We start from the raw sequence: 19,793 nt of genomic DNA, 5'->3' as shown, positions 1-19,793 counted from the left end.
GTAAACACCACAGCAGAGGTCCCCACCCTGTCTGAGAAAAGAGACCACTGTATGTTATATTACCCTCCAGGTGTTATCACTCCCAGAAGTAGAATTTAAGCTGAGGCTAAAAGAATCATTAGGAGTGATAGTAAGAGTGATACAGACGAGATAAAGCCAGGGGGCTTGAGAGACAGGCCCCCCTGAGGGGAGTCTGGGGCAGAGGAATGAGGGAGACCAGTAGGTAGGGGCCAGATCGTGCAGGGATTGTGCAGTTAGGATTTTATCTTGAGGCAACTGGGAACCAGTAAAGAATTTTATGAAGGAGGATGACATGGTCAAATTTGAATTTTTGGAAATGGAGCATGGGCTGGAGAGGTATAAGTAGAAGGCGGGGGGGGGGGGTGTTAAGAGGCTACTGCCGCTGCCTCGGCAACAGACGATGATGTTTTTAACTAGGGTGGTGGTGCCAGCGGAGATGGTGATAAATGGACAGTTCCAGGTACATTAGGGAGTGGAGACCCGACAAGGCTGGGGACAGAAAAACAGCCCTACCTCAAATAAAGAGACTGATAAAATACCACTTTATTGTGCTTCTTAACCCACCTGGTGTCTCCCTCTCCCTAACCCTGTCGTCTGTTACCTGCAGATAACATTAAGGTGAGTGGCGGGGCAGGGCCCACAAAATCCGGGAACTTTTATTTAAAATGGGATGGACGGCAACGGAGAGTAGACGAAAGAACACAAGGCACTTCCGGTTACTCCGGAAGTGAAGGCTGCTAAGCCCCTCCGCCGGCGGAGGGCCAGGGTGAAGAGATGGCCGGGCGGACGGCGTGGCTGCTGCAGCTGCTGCTGCTGCTTGCTGGGGCAGCAGCGCTAGCAAGCGGCTCGCAGGGCGACCGCGAGCCGATGTACCGCGACTGCGTGCTCCGGTGCGAGGAGCGGAACTGCTCGGGGGGCGCACTGAGGCACTTCCGCTCCCGCCAGCCAATCTACATGAGCCTAGCAGGTAAGCCCCACCCCGCGGTAGGCCCCGCCCATTGGTCTTGGCCCCCCCCCCCCTTTCGCCCCAAATGTCACTGCACCTTATCTGTGCCTTAGTTCCTCCCCCGGGTCCATTATGAGTGTGAGTGAGTGGAACCCCAGGGTGGTGATAGCCTGTCAGCCAGGAGCTTCACTGACTTTTTATTTATTCAGTCAGATGGGCATTTACTACCTCCTGGGTACAAAGTCCTGGAAAGACTCTGAAATCAGACCAGGGTCTTCCCTTAGGAGCTCACAGTCCCCAAGGGGACTTTAGCCTTCTCAAGGGCAAGGGAGAGGATGATTTGAGCCTCAAAGGATTAAGTAATAGTAGCATATAGGGGAGGAAGGAATCGTCTCTGGCTTTGAAGAGGTGGGGGCAGTGATTATCTTGGAACATTCTGGAAAGGAAGGGCTTCCGGATGGATGCATTAAATTTAGACCTGTGGCCAGAGAGGGCACTTACTGTGTGACAGGTGTCAAAATAGCTATTTTTCACGACAGCCCTTTGAGGTCAGTTCTCTTAAACTGATTTTTTACAGATGAGAAGACTCAGAGCAGTTACGTTTCCTGCCCAAAGTCACACAGCCAGTAAATAATAAAGTAGAGTTTTCAGTTCTGGCCTGTTTGCCTACAAGTTTGTTCTCTTTACTCGCCCTTTGCATACCATACAGAGGGAACAGAGAGTGGAGCCCTGGGCAGATGTGGACACATCCAGCAGCTTGGTTTACTCAGGGAGCAGGGTGTGTGAAAAGGAGTCATGGGAAATAAAGTTAGAAAGGCGATACGGAGCCTCCAAAGTCAGACTGAAGAATCTGGGCTTCATTTTCGTAGGTGGGGTGTAAGATGGGAAGGGTTTCCCCCGGTGAGTGAGAGCAAATCCTGTGTTCAGGAACGGCACACCTAAACCCAGGTGTCCACAGATGAGTCCATCAGATGCCAAAATCTCCATCTGGGGTGAAAGGAGAAGAGAAGAGATGTCTCTGTTTGCTCACTGTACACTCCTACCCCCTACACACACACACACACACACACACACACACACATGCCTTTCCCTTCTGTGTATGCTACACCATCTCTCCTCCATCTAAGCAGGAAGTTAGAATTTTCCGATCTCTTCTGGTTCTCTCTAACCTGCAGGCCCTCTTGGCCTGTGTTTGGGCTTGGGCCCCATTCGAGCTCGTTCTGTGCCTCCCTGTGCTGGGGAGTTCACCAGGCCGTATTTATCTGTTTCAGGCTGGACCTGTCGGGACGACTGTAAGTATGAGTGTATGTGGGTCACCGTTGGCCTCTACCTCCAGGAAGGTCACACAGTGCCTCAGTTCCACGGCAAGGTGAGTTGGAGGGTCAGAGTAGGTAGATGGTGGGATTGTGGTGGGACTAAGATGCCTCTGGTTGGACCACGCTGTCCAAGCAGGCTGAGGTGTGGGGTGGTGAGCGTGTGTTTGGGGCAGGTACCGGTTCTTCTCAAAATATGCGGATTTTCATATCATCAGATGGGAACAGTGTGTCCTGCCTCTGGATTTGAGGTAACACGATGTGGGAGGCTTTGGGGTCTCCTCAGGGAGTGGTCCTGGGCTGCTGAGGGTGGTTGAGGTGCCCACCTTGCTACAGGGACAAATTCCCTGAGCATCCCCCGCACGCTTTCTTGTCGCTTCTCCAATAGGAGTTTGGATTAAAATAATAATAATATCCCCTCAGACTGCCCAGCAAGGCACTGCTTGCTGTTGCCTTTTGATCCAATACAATCTTGTTCTAGACCGTTGAGGTTGGCAAGAATTATTCTCCCCAGTTGTCACAGAGTAAACTGAGGCTCAGGGGGCTGTGGTCAGTGGTAGAGGAGGGGCTAGTTCCTGTGTCTTCTAGATGCAGGTCTGTGCTGTTTCTGCCAGGCCATACTGAGCCATCTACACTGGCCCGCCTGGTCTTCCCAGTGCTGTGAGTGCTGGCCAGGATAGAGGGATGACCTGCAGCCAGGGACTCCAGGGGAGTTCGTTGACCTGAAGAGGGACTGCACCTGGGGCTTTGGCCAAGGTCCAGAGCAGGGGAGCTGGCTGGGGACCTGGTGATACAGCAGGTCAAGCAGAGGTAGGTTGGGCCAGCTGGGCGTTGCTTGCCCCACGGTCCCCCACCATATGCTCCTTTTTCAGTGGCCCTTCTACCGGTTCCTGTGCTTCCAAGAGCCAGCTTCTGCTGTGGCCTCTTTCCTCAATGGGCTGGCTAGCCTGGCGATGCTCTGCCGCTACCGCACCTCTGTGCCAGCCTCCTCCCCTATGTACCCCACCTGCGTGGCCTTCGCTTGGGTAGGTAACCTGGCAGGATTCCTGCTCTATACCCTCATCCAGGAACGAGAGACTCTTAGGTCCCCGTTCTCACCCACCTAGCTTCCCCTCTGTTTTCCAGGGTTAAAGTTGCAACTATGGGGCGGTCAAGCCTGGGGAGAACAGGGAAGGTGCTGAATCAGGCCTTCCCTTTCTGGTGAAGTCCTAGGTCAGGCTGATTGAGAGCGAGGGAGAGAGGAAAGAAACACTGTTCTTGTCCTGAAGCAGGAGCCACTAAAACACGCAGTAGGGCAGTTTGCAAACACAAAAGGGAGATGGGTGGTAGGGAGCACTCTGGGACCGCAGGCCTTTCCAAGGACCCCTCTGGAGGGTTCACAGCACTGCCAGCTCCAGCCAAGGCCTGCAGGGAGTGGCAGCCACAGCACTCCATCTAGAGCTCAGCCTGGTCTTAGACCATCCCTGGAGAAGCTGAAATATGTTCCATCTGAGTATCCAGAGAGGGCTCTGAGCTTCAAAAAGCAACTGGTCAGAAGAGCCAGCATCCAGGGCCTGGAGTTGTGTGAGAAGCAGGGACTGTGGTACAGATATGAACCACAACAACCTTGGGGAGGGTGTGAAAGTAAGAGATTGCAGTGGACGTCTCTAGATCAGAGCTACCACGGTAAGCCTTAGGAAAACAGCCCCCACTCACTCACCTTCCTGCCATCAAAGCAGCCATTCATTCAGGTATTGAGCACCTACTGTGTGCCAGGCTCTTTGCTGGCTGCTGGAGATCCACAAGTATATAAAACCAGACGGGTCCCTGCCCTCTGGTACTAATCACATGAGCACACAATTGAATAGAAAAGGACAAGTATCAGCAAGTGCAGTGGAGGATAGCTGGGTGCTGTCAGGCTGTGTGATGGGGTCTAGACCACTACCGGGCAATCCAGGGAAGGCTTCCGCGAGGAAGGGGTGTGTGACGTCAAATCAGAATGATGAGTGAATGCGCACTGGCAGGACAGAATGCAGGTTGTGTGAGGACCTGAAAGGCCAGGAGGCTGACCAGGCAGGAAGCTGGGAGGGGGCATGAGGCAGGTGGGCAGGTGGGTAGCGGGTGGAGCCTGGAGATGGATGGGGATGGAGAGCCTGGGGGGCACAGTATCACTTTAGATCTCGACTCTCAAAGCCTCAGGAAGCGATGAGGGTTGGAGAGAAGGAGCTTCATGGATAGATTTGCTATCCTGGCTACTGTGTAGAGACCAGGATGGAGGGGGCAGGAGTAGATGCGGGGCCTGGTTGGTAATTTTAGTGTAGGGCCCCATAGCTAGACTAGAGAAGTGGTACAGGTCTTCAGAAGGGAGATATTAAAGAGAAGTGCATTTGAGCTATGTTTTGGAGGTGACGTTAAAATTTTTTTTAATGTATTTATTTTACAGACACAAATATAGCTGTCACTGTGGGCCAGGCACCACTGTACGCATTTGATAACTGTGAACGTTGTTAATACCATAGCAAGCTCAGGAGGTAGGTCGTATCAGTGTGCCCAGTTTACAAACCAGGAAACCACGGACTGGAAGGGTTACGTAACCTGCCCTGGGAGCCAGGGTGTGAATCTAGGCATCCGGCTCCAGTGGCTGCACTCTTCCGACGTTGGCTGCGCGGATAACCTAGGCTGAGGAGAGAGGAATCGAGGATGACCCCTGTGCTTCTGCTTAGGAGACAGTGATAGAAACGGTGACTGTGGACATGATCACCGAGGGGAACCTTGGTGAGAAGAGAAGGGGTCTAGGATGGAGCCCTGAGGGACCCCAAAACTTAATGGCTGAATAGAGGAGGATGGGCCAGCAATGGAGACAGAAGGAGTGGCCAGAGGGGCAGGTGGAAAACGAGGCCGTCGTGTGGCTGGGGGAGCCCTGGGACAAGAACAGGAAGGAAAGAATAGGCCTTTCTGAATTCTGCTGCAGTCAAATAAAATGAGATTGAAGGTCACCCCTAGATATGGTGACCCCAAGGTCTCTGAGGACCTTGGGGCAACTGATAGTGCCGGGGTGCTGGAAGTCCAGGCCAACCCTCAGACGTGAGAGATGGGGATGGGAAGGAGGGCAGGAAGGAGGCTGTTGAGCCTCTGGGTCATTTTATTCCTCCCTAATACTTTCTATTCAATAAATATTTATAATGTTTATCCGTCATGGAACACAGATCACGTGATGGGCATGGTCCTAAGTTTTGTACATACATTTTCTCACTTAATCCTCATAATACCACTGTGAGCTTTGTGGAAGGCTTGGAGGGGGAAGAACCTGCCTAAAGTTAACAGCTAACAAGGTAGTGAATAGTGGAGACAGGCTGGCATCTAGGGCTGTCTGGCTCCAGGGCCTGAGCGCCTAGCCCCTCTCTGGGCTGTCTCCATGTGCTGTGCTAAATGTTCACTGAGCATCTGCTATGGGTGGAAAAAAGGGTTAGCACTTGTGGTAGCCGGAGCCCCTGCCCCAGGATGCTAAGCCGAGTGGGAGGTGCAGGTCCCACCAGTCTGGGAGGCAGGATGCAGGCAGAGGTGAGGTGGGGAAACCACTCATCTGGGTGGAGAAGTCTTTCAGGGAGGCCCAGAGAGGAGGAGAGGCTTCATTCGGGATTCGTAAGCCTGGTCAGGCTTAGACATGTATGTATATGGGGAGAGGAGGTTGGATTCTGGCATTCCAGGCTGGGGGCACAGCAGGAGCAAAGGTGCAGATGCTGGTAAATGTGGGGCCTGGACAGGCAACCTTGGGAAGGTCCGCCTGGCCACTGTGGGGCTGGATGAAGGGGAGTCGAGGGAGGTAAGATGGAGCAGAGAGGGCCCTGAGTGCCAGGCTGAGGGGCAAGGACTCCTGTGTAGGCAGGGCCCTGGCATCAGCCCAGCCTGTCATGGGCATGGGTGGGATAGAGCCACCACTTCCTGTTTTAGGCCTCACGCAGAGAAGGGATTTTGGTCCTGGCCAAGAAAGGAGGAAGGGTAGGAAAACTGAGCAGAGCACACCTGTCTCCTTTCCCTTGGGGTTCTTCCAGGGACGCTGCATGTCTGGCCCATCGCCTCACCGCCCCTCACGGCTGCCCCTGGTAGCACAGGACAACCCTGCCTGAACTCTCAGAACAAAACTCAGAGCCTACTTGGGTAGCTGCGCTTGTCTGAGGGTCCCAGCCTTTGTCTTCATGCCGTGTGCCTGAGGCCAGTGGTCACTTCACAGCTCCCGCCTTGATCTCCCTGGTTCTTGGGTCTTTCATCTCGCTGGCATCTGCTGCTCAGCTTCCTTCCTGGTGAGGATCGTACCTCCCAGGTATACCCTGCAGTCCAGTGTGACCAAGGACCCTTAGGGACAGAGCAGGGGGTGTTAGGTTGAGAGAGGACAGATGCCTGGGGCCTGTGTCTTAGGGCACCCTATAGGATATGGTGTCCTGGGACATGAGACCCCCCTTCATGCCCCCCGTAGGCCCTTGCGGGACAGAGTCTCAGTGCCCACACTCTCTTTGATGATCCAGTTTGGATTTTCCACTTGGTCTTTAGTCCTGTGTGTGTGTGCAGCAGGGAAGGATCCCGAGCTGTATGGAGGGTGTGGCAGTAGACCTTGTCCTGGGCTGGGTTTTCTGGAGCAAGTGGAGCTCCTGATTTCTGGTGGGGTGGGGTGGGAAGGGCCCCCCACCTGCTCCAGGTTAGGTCTTGGGGAGGGGGTGGGTCTCAGTCTTTTTCTCCAGGAGTTTAGCAGGGCTAATGAAGTTTTGGCACAAGAAGTCAACCCTTGCCTTGACATTTAGACCTGGACTTGGGCTGGGCAGAGGCCAGGTTTTGGAGGAGCCCACCAGAACTGTCCACCACAGAATTTTGACTTCATGGAACCGGGGGCCCCTGCCCTCTGCCAAAGCTACCAGGCCAAACTAGTTCTCTGCCCCTTCATCCAACAAGCAAAGGTCCTCAGGGGTAGAGGTGAGGGTGAGAGTGCCAGGGAAGCCCAGACTGTCTCTGCAGGATGATGTATGGAGGTGGGGACTAACTGTACCCTACCTCTGCTGAGGAAACTAGGAGAAGAGATAGGTTAAGGCTCCAGCAGAATGATGGCTAGACTTCAGGAAGGACTTCCCTGCAGTCAGACAAGAGCCAGTGGAACAGGCAATGGCAAGAAATCAAGGAATCCTTTTTGATGGTGGAAAAAGCCCCCCTTCTCCCGTCTCCATCCACTTCTTGCCCACTTCTCTCTCAGGAGTGAACTGGGGCAGGCTTGCCCTGCCTGAGGCCTCTGGGGGGGCCCAGGATGGCAGCAGGCGGCATATTTAACATTCTGCCTCCCCCACTTCTGAGACACCGAGCTATTTAAAGACCCACTTGTCCCCACCACGGTGGTGTCAGTGACAGCCCCGAGCGCTGGGGCTTAGCACTGGGGTCGAATTCCTGACAGATCTGGCTCCCTTGGCATCCAACCAGTTTCACAGCTGTGATATTTTTGTCTCAATTTTCTTATTTTCCAACAGACTGAAAGAGCCTCCTGCTCTCCCTCTGCCCAGCCTTCTTCGCCCCTCTCCAGTTCCACCCTCGTTGGCACCCTGCCCCCGGCCTCCCCCTTTCCTCAGTGTTTACGCGAAGTTCTTGGCGCCCATCTCCCTCCTGGCCTGTCTGGTTGGCCAGTTACCCCCCCAGCCCCCCCATTCTACTCAGGCTTGGCCGAGGAGTCTGCGGGCAGCCGTACACTTGGGCTCTCCCTTCCTTCCACAGCCCTCTGTCTCTTTGCTAGAGTCTTGATGACTCTAGTGAAGAGAAGTAGCATCTCTTCGGTGCATCCTGGTGGGGTAGGGGCTCAGGAGCAGTGAGGCGGGGAGCTCTTCCTACAGCTGTGGCATCTGTGTTCTGGGATCAAGAGACCCTGGGGCCTGTGGTTTGCCCTGGAACGTTGTAGCCTTTGAGGAAGGGGGCCGGGTCAGGTGAAGGGAGGTGGTGGGGGTCAGTCCCTGGACACGATGAAGGACACTGACATTTCTAGGCCACCTAGGGTGTGCCAGGCCGCAGTAACAGTCACCACTTACTGAGTGGCTTCTTTGTGCCCAGTATTTTGCAGACATTGTCCTCACAACCCTCTTACACAGTGGGTGCTATTATTAACCCCATTTTGTAGGTGAGGCAGCTGAGGCTCAGAGAAGCTGTTATTTGCTCAAGATCACACAGCTATTCAGGGGCCGAGGCAGAACGTGAACCCAGAGTCCATCTCATTATGGAGGCTCCAGACATCCTGCCCCTAGCCTGGAACTGTGGGATGGGCCTAGGCAGTTGCGGGGAGACCACCCCTTCTCAGCCTAGACTTCCGGCTGGCAGGGAGAATGGGAGGCACACTGGGCTCTTTGGCCTTAAATCTGTGAAGTGGTGTGAGGATCCCGCGCTGGGCAGCGCGGTGGGGAGAAGTAACTCCTAATGTTTAACCCTGTCCTGGGCACTGTGCTGCACACTGTACTTGTATTGCTCATTCAATTCTTATCAATACTATGATTATTCCCATTTTACAGATGAGAAAACTGAGGCCCAGCAAGGCTAAATAACTTGCCCAAGGACACACAGGAAATGCAGAGGCAGGATTTGAACCCTGGCAGTCTGGCCCTAGGGCCTGCATTCTTAATGACACTATCTCCCAAGTCTGAGGAGAGGGTCAGAAGAGGAGCTCCCCATAATGGGACACTCCCCAGGGGAGAGGGGACTTTTCAGGGGTGCAGAGTCCAGGCTTCAGGTGGGTCTCTGTAAGTGGAAGGCACCCCGGGGAGGCGGTTGGACAGGGGACCAAGCAGCCCCCCACCCCTGTCCCGTAGAGCTAAGCCCTGGCCCTGTGCTTCCCCGCCACAACCCCCCAGCTGCCACTTAGCTCAGTCCTCCTGTCACCTCCCCCTTCCTGCCATGGGTGACAAGGAGGCCTGGCTGGCTGCCATTCCCTGCTGTGTTCCTCTCCCCCTCCCCTTCACGTGGGCTCCAGGGCCACTCTCCTCCCCAAGGATGTCCCTGTTCCTGGCCCACGTGATCACCCCGGCCCCATCTCCAGCCCCAAGCCTGCTTCTCTCCCCGTGCTGACCCTGAGCGTCACAGACTCTGTGGAAGCAGAGTCTGAGAAACGACTCCATCCTGTCCCATCTTCCACCCTCCAGACCATGCCTCCATTATCGTCTCTGGGGAAGGGGTGGCACCAGGGATGGGACAGGATGGCTGTCCTCAAAGGAGGAAGCAGCCTCAGCTGGACTGATCACCTGACATCAGGGCTGGGAAGGGGACAGAGGATCACTTTGGCCAGCCCCTGATCTGTCCCCAGGGGGCAGCTCGCGCCCAGAAATGCAGGGCCGCTGCCCAGGTCATGAGGAGCATAAGCAGCAAGTCAGCCCTGGACCCAGGCCAGACAGGCTTACGCTAGGCTCCCTGAGCCTCCAGGACGTCCAGCTTTGCGGTAGAGCCCAGGCCTGCACCGCATTGCTCTTTCCACTTTCTCATAAGCCCCCTGGAGCCACAATAGGGAACGCGTCTTCCCGTCTGACCTTCCTGCTGCATACCAGCTGGAGAGTGGCTTTTTACCCTGCTGCCTCTGTCCCCTGCCTGGCCAGCTTTCCTGGTACACTGGACCCAAGGGAGCAGCTCCTGGCCTTTACCCATCTCTGGCAGGCCTGTACCACCCTAGCACATCCATCCGCACCTCCAGGGCATTCCAGGCCAGACCTTGGCTCTTTCTTCCTTTGACTGGTTTCCCAGCCCTTCCACCCAGCCCAGTGTGTGTATCTCCACCCCAGCCCACCCTTCTTTCAGTAAGCTGGGCTTCTGCTGTGGGTACAGCAGTCCCTGAGAAAAATGCCAGCACCAGCTCCCACAAGAGCTGGGGCTCATTTGCAAGATGATGTGTACTCTCTCCTTGCAGTTAATTCCCAGGAGAAAGGCCTCCAACGTTCCCTTGGGCCCTTGCCCACCACTGCCCCTCCAGCCCTGCTCCCCTGCTCCTCCCAGAACTCCGAGCGGCAGCCACTGGCCTGGCGGGTTGGGCCGGCCCCGCTGGCCAGGCTCCTCCTCAGAGACCTGGCCCCAGTGGGACCTGCTGGATCTCCCTCCCTTGCTTGCCTGCTTGCTCCAGACACGCCCCAAGCTGGCCCGAGCCCCTCCACCCCACCCACTTCACTCCCGCCCCCAGAGGCTGAGGTCACTGGCTCCCCTGGCCCAGGCGGGGCTGACATCACCTGCCAGTTGGGGGAGGAGGTGAGGTTCCCCCGGGGGCTGTTGTCTTAGCCATTGAGTAACCAGGGAACTCGGCTCTGCCGGAACTGGTTCCCAGGCCAGGCCGGAACCTGTGGAGGCTGCCGCCCCCGTGGCCTTGGGGGTTCAGGGTGGTGGGAGGCTGAGCCTGAGGGACCCAGGCTGGGTGGGGCTGGAGGGGCACGGGTCTGTCCAGTCCATGGGCTCCAGGGCCCAGGGAAGCATGTTTCTCAGCTCTGTAGATCCCCTTCCCCAAAGGGAGATGGAGGTGAGCCCTCTGGGGGGTTTTCCCCACCTCGGGGCAGCACGCTCACCAGCTGTCTTCCTCCTCAGGTCTCCCTCAATGCCTGGTTCTGGTCCACAGTCTTCCACACCAGGGACACTGACCTCACGGAGGTGAGCGCCCCTCCCACTCCCTCTTCTGCTGGGAACCGTCCCGGAGGAGCCAGGAGGGGTGGGGCAGAGCCGGCTTTTCCTTCTTAGGCTGACTCGGTTTACCGAGCACTTGCTCTGCGCCGGGCATTTTAAACCTCTTAGTGCACTTGAGCCTCACTTGACCCTTGTGAAGCAGGTGTGATTACTGGCTCTTTTTAACCGATGTGGCAGCTGAGCCCTTGGACAGGTGAACTCACTTGCCCAGGGTCACACAGCCAGGGAAGGGGTGCAGGACTTGAGCCCACAGCTGTTGAACTCCAGACCTGAGTTCTGCTCCTGCTCTGACATTCTGGAGTCTTGGTGAGCACTCTCTACCAATACCTCTGAGGCCTTGCTGCCGAACACATTTTTTTAAAATTGCCTAATGTAAATACAGGGGTCAGTCTATTAAATTCAGGCATTAAACAGCAAGAGATAAAAGGAACACGAGACACGTCCCCACCAGCCACAAGCCTAGGACTCCCATGTTAGGCTCTGGCTGGCCCTCTGCCACCCCTCCCCGCCCCCATCCCTGGTGGGTCTTCTCTGGGCCCTGCCCTCCGTGAAGCCTTGTCCACCACCTACTCCCCTCACACTGGTCCCTTATCCAGCTCTCCTTGTCCTCAGAAAATGGACTACTTCTGTGCCTCCACTGTCATCCTACACTCAATCTATCTGTGCTGTGTCAGGTGAGCCTGCCTTGGCTGCTGTGGGGCAAAATCAGACCCCAATCAGGAAAGGGGTCACCAGTCTCTCCCCTGGGAGTGCTGTCCCAGGACTTTCATCACTACACACATACCCTCCAGACGGTTCTGGGTAGGGACTCTGCGGTGGGACTGGGGGGCCCTGGCCCATTCCAAGGAGCTGTGGCACTTGATCACAGGCCCCCAGGGATCGGAGACCTGCCCTGCTGGGCTGTTTTGATGGGAGAGAAGGGCAGTGGCTCCCCCACACTGCTGCTGGGGTGAGGGGATGCTTCAGGAAATGCTGCTGTGGAGACGGGTTGCCCTGCATCTGAGCAGCTCTGGGTGGCGGGGCAGGACCGTGGGGCTGCAGCGCCCGGCCGTGGCCAGTGCCTTCCGGGCCCTCCTGCTGCTCATGCTGACGGTGCACGTCTCCTACCTGAGCCTCGTCCGCTTTGACTATGGCTACAACCTGGCGGCCAACGTGGCTATCGGTGAGGTGGGACAGGGTCGGGGGTTGGGGGTGGCGGTGCTGGACCATCTGCAGAACTGCTGGTTTTGGGTGGAGGTGGACATTGGTGCTGTTCCCAGTGAGGGAGGTTCTAGAATGACCTTTAGGGTGAGGAAAGGGGAAAGAATTTTGGGTGGGGGAGAGGGGAGGTTGGGAGGAGCCCCTGAGGGTGGCCCTGGGGTGAAAGAGCATGGGGCTAGGGAAGATGTTGGGAGGAGAGAAGGTCCAGGGAGTGAGCCTCTCCCCGTCCCCACCCACACCCAGGCCTGGTGAACGCAGCCTGGTGGCTGGCCTGGTGCCTGTGGAACCGCCGGCGGCTGCCGCACGTGCGCAAGTGCATGGTGGTGGTCCTGCTGCTGCAGGGGCTGTCCCTACTCGAGCTGCTAGACTTCCCGCCTCTCTTCTGGGTCCTGGATGCCCACGCCATCTGGCACATCAGCACCATCCCTGTTCACATCCTCTTCTTCAGGTGGGTGCTCCTCTCTGCCCAGCACTTGCCTCCTCTGTGCCCTTCCTTGCCTGCTTCTTAGAGGCCTCTGTGCACCGGTTACCCACTGCCAACTTGCCTGCACCACCCGTCCCCGCCCCCAGGGGACGCTCTCAGAGCTGTGCCTCAGTGGGCTCCTCCCTCGGCCCACAGCTTTCTGGAAGACGACAGCCTCTACCTGCTGAAGGAATCAGAAGCCAAGGTCAAGCTGGACTGAAGGCCCTGGAAGTGGGTCTGCTCTCTTGGGGATCCCGTCCCTCCCTGCTGGCTCTTCTTCACCCCCCAATCCTTGAGATGATTTATATTTTTCCTTTCAGCATCTTGAACTTGGACATGAGGGCTGTGGTCCCAGAATCATGTAACCTGCTCACCCCCACATGGCCCTCACAGGTCTTGATGTCAGTTCAGACCTGGCCTCATAACATCTGGGGCTAGAAAATGGGCAACCCCTCTGATCCCTGGAGCTGAACTGGGCTGGAACTGTGTTCTGAGCTCCACAGGGAGGAGGGCTGCCTCTCCCTCCCCATCAGCCTCCTCCTCACATCCCCTCATTGCCTGGACAGTTCCCAGAACCCTGTGTCTAGCTGGGAGACCAGGTACCACAGGCCTTTGGGGATATAGGGGAGTCCCCTTCTGTTACCCCAGTGCCCTCCTCTGGGGCACCACTAGGTGGCACTAGATGCTTGCTCTTGGCTGCCCAGGTTTCAAGGCCGGTCTTCTCATTCTCCGCATGGGATCTAGAGGGACCAAGCTGTTGGAATTGGGGAGCAGTCTCACCCAGACTGTTGCCCTAGTCAGACCCCCAGGAATCCTCATCACACTCCCCCTCACGGCCAGGACCCCAGAGAGCCCAGGACAGGCATCCCTCTGGCCCCTGGGCTGCTGTTCTGGTTGGGAGCCTGCAAGTGAGTGTGCAAGGGAGACCACGTGTGTAGGTGATGGGATGGTGGACGTGGTCCTGGGGTGTGTGGGATGTTGGGTGGTGTGGTGTGTGTGAGCATTGGCCTTGTGCAGTGTGGAAAGTCGGGGGGATGAGAGTGGTTTTGAAGTATGTGTGTTGGGGGGCAAGCGGGTTAGTGTGGGTTAGGGGAATGTGCAGAGACCAAGTGTGAGTGCAGGGGAGTGTGAATGCTCCACAGTGTGTGTGTGTGGGGGGGAGGGGATCAAATCATGTCAACAGCCATTTACTGAGCACCAACCTTATACGCAGCCCCAGGCCAGGCAGAGAGGCAGGATGTCCCCAGGATCGGGCGGGGGTACGGGTGTCCAGGCTGCGTGTGTGTATATGTGTTCCTTTCTTCTGCCCTCCCCCCTTTACCAACCTCACAAGGCTCCTGCAAAACCCAAGATCACCCCCAGAATCAGACCCTTGGGAGGCAGAGGAAGGAAAATGGGCATCCTCCTTGCCTACACATGGTTGTCCAGCCCTAGCCCAGTGCCCTGCCTGCTAAGCCCCTTTGCCACTGCCTGACCCAGGGGAGGGAGGGGGCAGTCTGAGGGAGGAGGGAAGAAGGCTTTGGCTGGGTCTGGTCTCTGGTCTTCGCAGCGGCAGGCAGGGGCCATGCTGTGCCTACACCCTGGTAAAGGTGACCTCTGCCAGTTTCCAGCAGCCATAGCACATTCCGGCTCCACAAGGATAGAATGTGGAGCTCCAGAAAGTTTCCACCCAAAGGCAGTCTCTGTGATTGGAGCAGGGAGTCTGGATTCTTGCTCTTTCCCTGCCCTCTTGCCCCTCCCTGGGGTAAGGGCACTAAGCTAGGACTCCAACTTCAGGGACTTGGGTGGCCTGTGTTAACTTCTTTTGATACTAAGAACTATTTTAAGGTAGGAGGGTGGCAAGGGACATTCTTAATAAACCAATTCTCAGCCTCACCTACCCTTTTCCGGCTCATTTGTGTGAGGGGGGTGGGCTGGAGGGAAGAAGACAGAGCTCGCTGGAGGCAGCAGGCCGATGGGGTCTCTACCTAGGCCCCTGGGAGTGGGGATGGCAGGGACCAGATTCAGGGCAACAGCAGATCTGGATGAGCTTGGTCCTGCTCATAGTGGGGGCTGGGGAGGGAGCTGGTGCCTGCTCTTCCCCCCTCACTTCCCTGGGCCTTTGTGCCTGGATTGTAACACCACTCCCTGAAAGTTCCACTTACATCTCCTGATTATCCCCCCCTCCTCCCCTTCTGGGCTCCATTAGGTTCCACTACTATTTATTTGTTCCTGACCTTTCTGAGCTTCACCTGCAAACAGCACAACAGGACCTACTGCCAAGTGTGAGGACCAAATGGGCCTGGCAGGTGCCTGGCACACAACAGATGCCGAAGGAGCTCCCTCTGACCCTGGCCTGCCTTAGTTTGGGAAGTGTACAGAAATCTACCTTCATGGAAGCTTCTGGAAAAAAGGCCAGGGTTGATGCCTCCCATACCCCCACAACAGAAGAGAGGGCTCTGGGCCCTCGTTGCTTCCCAGGAGAACCACAGACCGAACGTACGTCAACCAGCAGGGACTGATTCCTTTATTAGGTGCCACCTCAGATAACAGGGAATATAGGTGGGTGAGGGCCAGTGGCACCGTGTGGGCTGGGGCCTCACACCGCTACCTTCTTCTGGGCCCAGGCGAAGAAGATGCCCTTGACATCGTCTACGCCTGTCCGAAGGTGGTCAGGCATGACGTAGGCACGCAGATCCCGTACCTCATAGCCGCTGCGCACCAGGGCCTCCCTCACCTCCTCCTCACGCACCGGCACCACTGCCAGCCTGGCCTCCCCAGCCAGGTACCACGACTCCTCCAGGGCCCCGATGAGGAGGAGGTGCCCCCCAGGCCTCAGCAGTGTGGTGATGTGGTCCAGGGCCCGCTGGAAGCTGGCAAGGTCCGGACTCACAGCCTCCAGGCAGAAGGCAGAGACCAGGGCATCGGCAGACAGGGATGCCAGGCTCCCAGCGCCCAGGGGCTGGGGCTGGTGCACGTCGATGGGCAGGATCCGCTTGACCCTGGCTCGCAGCTGGCGCTCCTTTTCCTGGCAGGATTCACTATTTGGGGGCAGAAGGCAGGGTCAGGACCAGGACTCTGGACTGTCCTCGCCCAGGTCTCTGTTGCCTCCCACCAGCCACTCCATGGGAAACCCCCTGCCCAACCCTCATCCCCCAGCTCTTACCCCTTGCCCTCGATGAGACAGACATGCTGGCTGTACTCGCTCCAATCGAAGGCCCCAGGCTCTTCTCGCAGCCAGAGCCCCAGCTCCTGGCGGTTCACCTCCAAGAAATCTGTCATGGTGATGTCCTCAAAGTGGGCGCAGGCGCTGAGCAGCTGGTATATAGTGGGGCCCGAACCGATGTCAATGAGGGTGCGTCCAGACACCTCACCTGGACGGGGCAGCGGAAGAGGGTCCTGGTGCTAGGCCTGTGCCTGCAGCCCCCAGCCTCAGTCCCTGCCTCCCTTACCTGCTTCTTCTCCCTCTCTCTGTTCCTCCTCTCTCTGTAAGCGTGTCTCTATCCGGAAAAAAGCATTAACTCTGGAGTTAGATGAACCAGAGTCTGAGTCCTGGCTCTGCTGACATCTGCTGACTTACCTTGGGAAATGAACTTAACCTCTCTGAGACTCAAGCGCCACAACTAGAAACTATAGCCACCTACCAGTGAGGATTAAGTGGGGGAAATCTCAGGTGCCCGGCAGCTTCTCGCCTCATTCTGCATTCCCAACCTCACCTCTCAATTCTGAGTGTTCTCCCCTCCCCACCCTCTTTCCACCGTCTCTCTCCTCTCACTTCCTCTTCTATTTTCACCTCTTAACCACCTACCCCCATCTGGCTCTCGCATGCGCGCCCCTTTGGCTCCCTGATGACTTCTTGTCCCGTTTCCCCGCGCTCACCGGTGGCGAAGGTCTGCGCCAAGCAGCGCAGCTTCCAAGGCCCGACACCGTCGGGGCTGCTCAGGTCCCCCCGAGGGGGCGCGTAGTTGTTGCGGAGGTAGGCTCGGGGCTCGAAGCGCTGGTAGGCCGAGGCGACTGCCGCCCGGCCCGGGTCCGAGTCGGGGGCCGCGTCCGCAGCGTGACTCCGGTCTGTCCCGCTCATGCTGCTGCCGCGGCCGCCCGTGTCCCCCGCTCGGCTTTATCTGCGGCCGGACCCCCGCCCCGACCCCTCCGCTGCGGGGGCGGCGGCTGAGCAATGAGCCGCCCGGGGCCACGCGCGCTGCGTCTCCCCTACCTCATCCATCTCCTTTAGTGTCGGAGCAGCAGACACACGGGGGGCGGGGGGGGGGGGGCAGAGAGCATCGGTCCCCGCCCCTGCTCCACAGTTGCTCCCGGCTGCCCTCCACCCTCACCTGCCCTGGTCCAAGGCCGGCTCCCGCGCCCTGCCCTCAGGGTCGTACCCCCAGACTCCTTAGACCCCTGCGCCCGCCAGTCCCAGCTTCTCCCTGTCGCTCTTCTCCAGCTCCCGCAGCCATTCACCCCTTTTGCCTGGCATCCCTTCCCTTCTCTTTTGCCAGAGTTCAAGTTAGCCCTTTACCCAGTTCCCAGCTCCCAGTGCGCCCCACCAAGGGCCCAGACCCCGCCAGGCTCCCCATCTCCGTGACACCCTGTCCAACAGCTACCCCCCTTCCTTAGTGAGGTCACCCCAACTCTCCTTCTCCACCTCTCCTCCAGGCCTCTCTTCCGTCCCCGTCCTCCAACGTTCCCCCCGCCCCCCGCCCCGACTGCAGAAAGGACAGTCCGTTCTGGCCTCCGCCACGGTCGCCCCGGGGCCCCAGAGCGGAGCTCCGGCCCCGCCCGTCAGATGGCAGCGACGATAGGGGAGGCGAGCGGGGCTAAAGCACTTAGCGGGGCTAAAGCACTTAGCCAACGGAACAGCCGGGCCGCCCCCGCGGGCCCTGGGGGCTCCCAGACGTTATCTGGGGGCCGCTGGGGGCAGAATGCTCGGGACGTTCCTGTCACGTTTGAGGCGTGGGACCCAGGTGAGGACGGAAGGGCAGGGCGCGGGGCGCCTTCTCCAGGGCTGTCAGGGCCACCAGGGGAAGCGATCCGAGCCTTCGGGTGCCAAGGGATTAGCTGTGTCGCCTCGTCTGGAGCCTGACCCCTCTCATCTCCCCGCCCACGCTCCAGCCCCCTCTGGGGGAGCAGGGCCAGGCCAGGCCTGCAGACTGCTTGGCGCTCCAGGTACCAGGCTGTCAGGATGCCAAGGTCTCCCCTCCTACCCCCCAAATGGGAAGTGGGTTCTGCAGGGCCGTCTCCATGGTCTTCCTTGAGGGGGACCCCCTTCTGGCTACGTCTAGTGCCTCTAGGCCCTGGTAGGCTACCAGTCCCTGCCAAGACGGGCCCCTGGCCTCCTCTGTCCCACTACCCCCCACCAGGTCCCGAAGGGAAAGTGTCTTCTTGTTGGGCCAGGCAGCCAGGTTGGGACATGAGTCATCACAACAGCTGCAGGGGTCACAGACAGGAACCTGACCCCCCCCTACACACACGCTACCCCCAACTACCCACCGTGGGCTCCCAGGGCAGGGAGGGTGCAACACCTGACCCCAGCCAAGGATTGATGCTGTCTGGATTCAGAGCGGAGAGAGAGGTCCGCCTTGGGGTCCCTGACCCCATCCACACCCTGAGGCACAGCTAAGGACAGTCCTGGTGCCAGCCCCGGTGCCAGCCCCCTCCATATTCTCCATGAGATCATTTAAACAGACCCTGGATGCCAACTGGCCTCTTGGGCACCGCCCGGTGCCAGAGGACTGGACACAGAGGCCAGGACTGCACAGCAGAGTTAGGGGGACTGGACAGACAGCCACCCTGTTTACAGCTCTGTCCCTGCAACAACCCCCCCCCCCCCGCCAAGCATGGGGTGACCCACCAGCTCCGCCAGATTTAGCTCAGATGCACGGCCTGTTCCCAGAAGTGAGCATGGAGGGCGACACCAATGGGTGAGCCCCTCAACCACAAGGAAAGAGACAAAACTCTGGCAGGTGACTGAGCATTTATTGCAGCGCTAATAGAGGGTGCTGGGGGCTCCACCCTGCTTCTGCCCTCTCCACATCCCCCTCTCTCTGGTCTTCTCCAGGCCTCCTTCCCAGAGCATTCCAGATCCCCTTACACGTTTTCTTCATCCTTCTCTGAAGCTGAAATCTGGACTGGGGTCACTCCTCTCAGGGACCTCTTGCCGTCAACCACCATCTTCTGCCCTGTCTCCTGGGAGTACGCAGCTGTGCTGGCCCCCAGCTCTCTACCCTTAGTGCCCACCGTCCTTGCTCCCCTCCCTTTGGGAACTCAGGAGACCCAGGCATCCTGGCCTCTGGCTCCCTCCTCCCCGAGCCCCCAGCTCTGGGCAAACTACAAAGCTCCCGTGGCCAGCAGCTCCCCTCCGTGACCCTAGCCGGGAAGGGCCCAGCCCAGGGCAGGCACAGCGGAGCCCGAGTCACTGTCCCTCTCAGCCTCTCTGCGCCTCCTGGGACATGGAGCGAGACAGGGAGCGGCGAAGGGCGCCGGGCTTGCTGACAGGCACCACAGGGGGCAGCTGCTTGGTGATCTCGGCCATGTCCTGGCGGTCCATACACTGGCCACCCAGGGCTGTTTCCAGTGCCAGCAGCTCCTGCAGCTGGATGGGGGTCTCCTCGCGCTCCTCCTTGGTGGCGCCCACCTTGGCGGGGGTGAAGAGGGGCAGCGGCAGCTCCCGCTGGTAGGGCAGCTGGTACTCCTGCAGCCCACGGCCCAGGATGCCCATCCGCATCACCAACCAGGGGGATCGCTGCACCAGCGCCTGGCACTGCCCCTGCCGGTGGTAGGTCTCCCGCCGCTGGGCGTCTTCCTCATGCAGGGAGCAGCTGGGAAGGAGAGGCGAAGGGGACGCTGAACTTCTGAGAGCTGCTGCGCTCCAGTCACGGGCTGAGTGGCAGGGCTCTCGGGGGCTGCCAGGACCTGGGGTGCTGGAGGGGCAACTCCACTTCGCTCTCCCCAGCAGGCACCTTCCTGACCCCCACCCCCCAAAACCTCTGGGCTTTGCGCTCTGACCTCATAAGGCTCAGGAAGGGTGCTCTAGGGGAGGGGAGGAGGGCCCCCTGACTGGCCGGCACTCACCCCTCCTCAGGCCGTGTGGACAGCGTCAGATCCTTCCACTCAGCCCAGAAGGCCTCTCGGCGCTCACAGTTCTCCTCGGACACCTGACAGCTCAGCTCTGAAGTGGCCATGATGACTGCTCACTCGCTCTGGGCTCTGTCCCTCCCGGGCCCTT

The 19,793-nt window shown here is 58.3% G+C and overlaps 3 protein-coding genes across 9 annotated transcripts; 1 reads left to right on the top strand and 2 right to left on the bottom strand.

The window, feature by feature from the left end:
• Positions 1-754: 754 nt before the first annotated feature.
• On the top strand, positions 755-14,467 carry PGAP3 (post-GPI attachment to proteins phospholipase 3). 7 transcript variants are annotated; one of them, XM_057716073.1, is made up of 9 exons: positions 755-988; positions 2,239-2,336; positions 2,499-2,531; positions 3,153-3,305; positions 10,834-10,896; positions 11,542-11,603; positions 11,955-12,091; positions 12,373-12,577; positions 12,700-14,467. In XM_057716073.1, the coding sequence occupies exons 1-9, from the start codon at positions 796-798 to the stop codon at positions 13,028-13,030; spliced, it is 1,275 nt and encodes a 424-aa protein (XP_057572056.1). In that variant the 5' UTR covers positions 755-795; the 3' UTR covers positions 13,031-14,467. The 7 variants fall into 7 exon arrangements, with proteins under 7 accessions (XP_057572056.1, XP_057572057.1, XP_057572058.1 ...); XM_057716074.1 differs by having other exon boundaries at positions 12,749-12,944; XM_057716075.1 differs by lacking the exon at positions 2,499-2,531 and having other exon boundaries at positions 12,749-14,467.
• A 622-nt stretch (positions 14,468-15,089) lies between these two features.
• On the bottom strand, positions 15,090-16,750 carry PNMT (phenylethanolamine N-methyltransferase). The gene is made up of 3 exons (XM_057716348.1): positions 16,451-16,750; positions 15,738-15,945; positions 15,090-15,612 (listed from the first exon to the last, which is right to left on the bottom strand). Exons 1-3 carry the CDS (start codon positions 16,650-16,652, stop codon positions 15,171-15,173), a joined length of 852 nt encoding a protein of 283 aa, XP_057572331.1. The 5' UTR covers positions 16,653-16,750; the 3' UTR covers positions 15,090-15,170.
• A 1,773-nt stretch (positions 16,751-18,523) lies between these two features.
• On the bottom strand, positions 18,524-19,786 carry TCAP (titin-cap). The gene is made up of 2 exons (XM_057715686.1): positions 19,640-19,786; positions 18,524-19,386 (listed from the first exon to the last, which is right to left on the bottom strand). The coding sequence occupies exons 1-2, from the start codon at positions 19,747-19,749 to the stop codon at positions 18,993-18,995; spliced, it is 504 nt and encodes a 167-aa protein (XP_057571669.1). The 5' UTR covers positions 19,750-19,786; the 3' UTR covers positions 18,524-18,992.
• Positions 19,787-19,793: the final 7 nt, after the last annotated feature.

The sequence above is a fragment of the Hippopotamus amphibius genome, chromosome 17 (genome assembly GCF_030028045.1).
Source record: "Hippopotamus amphibius kiboko isolate mHipAmp2 chromosome 17, mHipAmp2.hap2, whole genome shotgun sequence".
Taxonomy (NCBI): Eukaryota; Metazoa; Chordata; class Mammalia; order Artiodactyla; family Hippopotamidae; genus Hippopotamus; species Hippopotamus amphibius.
This window is presented reverse-complemented; position numbering and strand designations above follow the sequence as displayed.

What these genes read in the sequence shown, in the direction of transcription:
- PGAP3 (XM_057716073.1), top strand. Translation starts at nt 796, where the DNA reads ATGGCCGGGCGGACGGCGTGGCTGCTGCAGCTGCTGCTGCTGCTTGCT. An exon ending in GTCCTGCCTCTGGATTTGAG is followed by an intron (nt 2,532 to 3,152) that starts GTAACACGATGT and finishes CTCCTTTTTCAG; the next exon opens with TGGCCCTTCTACCGGTTCCT. An exon ending in GGGACACTGACCTCACGGAG is followed by an intron (nt 10,897 to 11,541) that starts GTGAGCGCCCCT and finishes CCTTGTCCTCAG; the next exon opens with AAAATGGACTACTTCTGTGC.
- PNMT (XM_057716348.1), bottom strand. Translation starts at nt 16,652, where the DNA reads ATGAGCGGGACAGACCGGAGTCACGCTGCGGACGCGGCCCCCGACTCG. An exon ending in GGCGCAGACCTTCGCCACCG is followed by an intron (nt 15,946 to 16,450) that starts GTGAGCGCGGGG and finishes TGCCCCGTCCAG; the next exon opens with GTGAGGTGTCTGGACGCACC. An exon ending in TGTCTCATCGAGGGCAAGGG is followed by an intron (nt 15,613 to 15,737) that starts GTAAGAGCTGGG and finishes GCCCCCAAATAG; the next exon opens with TGAATCCTGCCAGGAAAAGG.
- TCAP (XM_057715686.1), bottom strand. Translation starts at nt 19,749, where the DNA reads ATGGCCACTTCAGAGCTGAGCTGTCAGGTGTCCGAGGAGAACTGTGAG. An exon ending in TCCACACGGCCTGAGGAGGG is followed by an intron (nt 19,387 to 19,639) that starts GTGAGTGCCGGC and finishes TCTCCTTCCCAG; the next exon opens with CTGCTCCCTGCATGAGGAAG.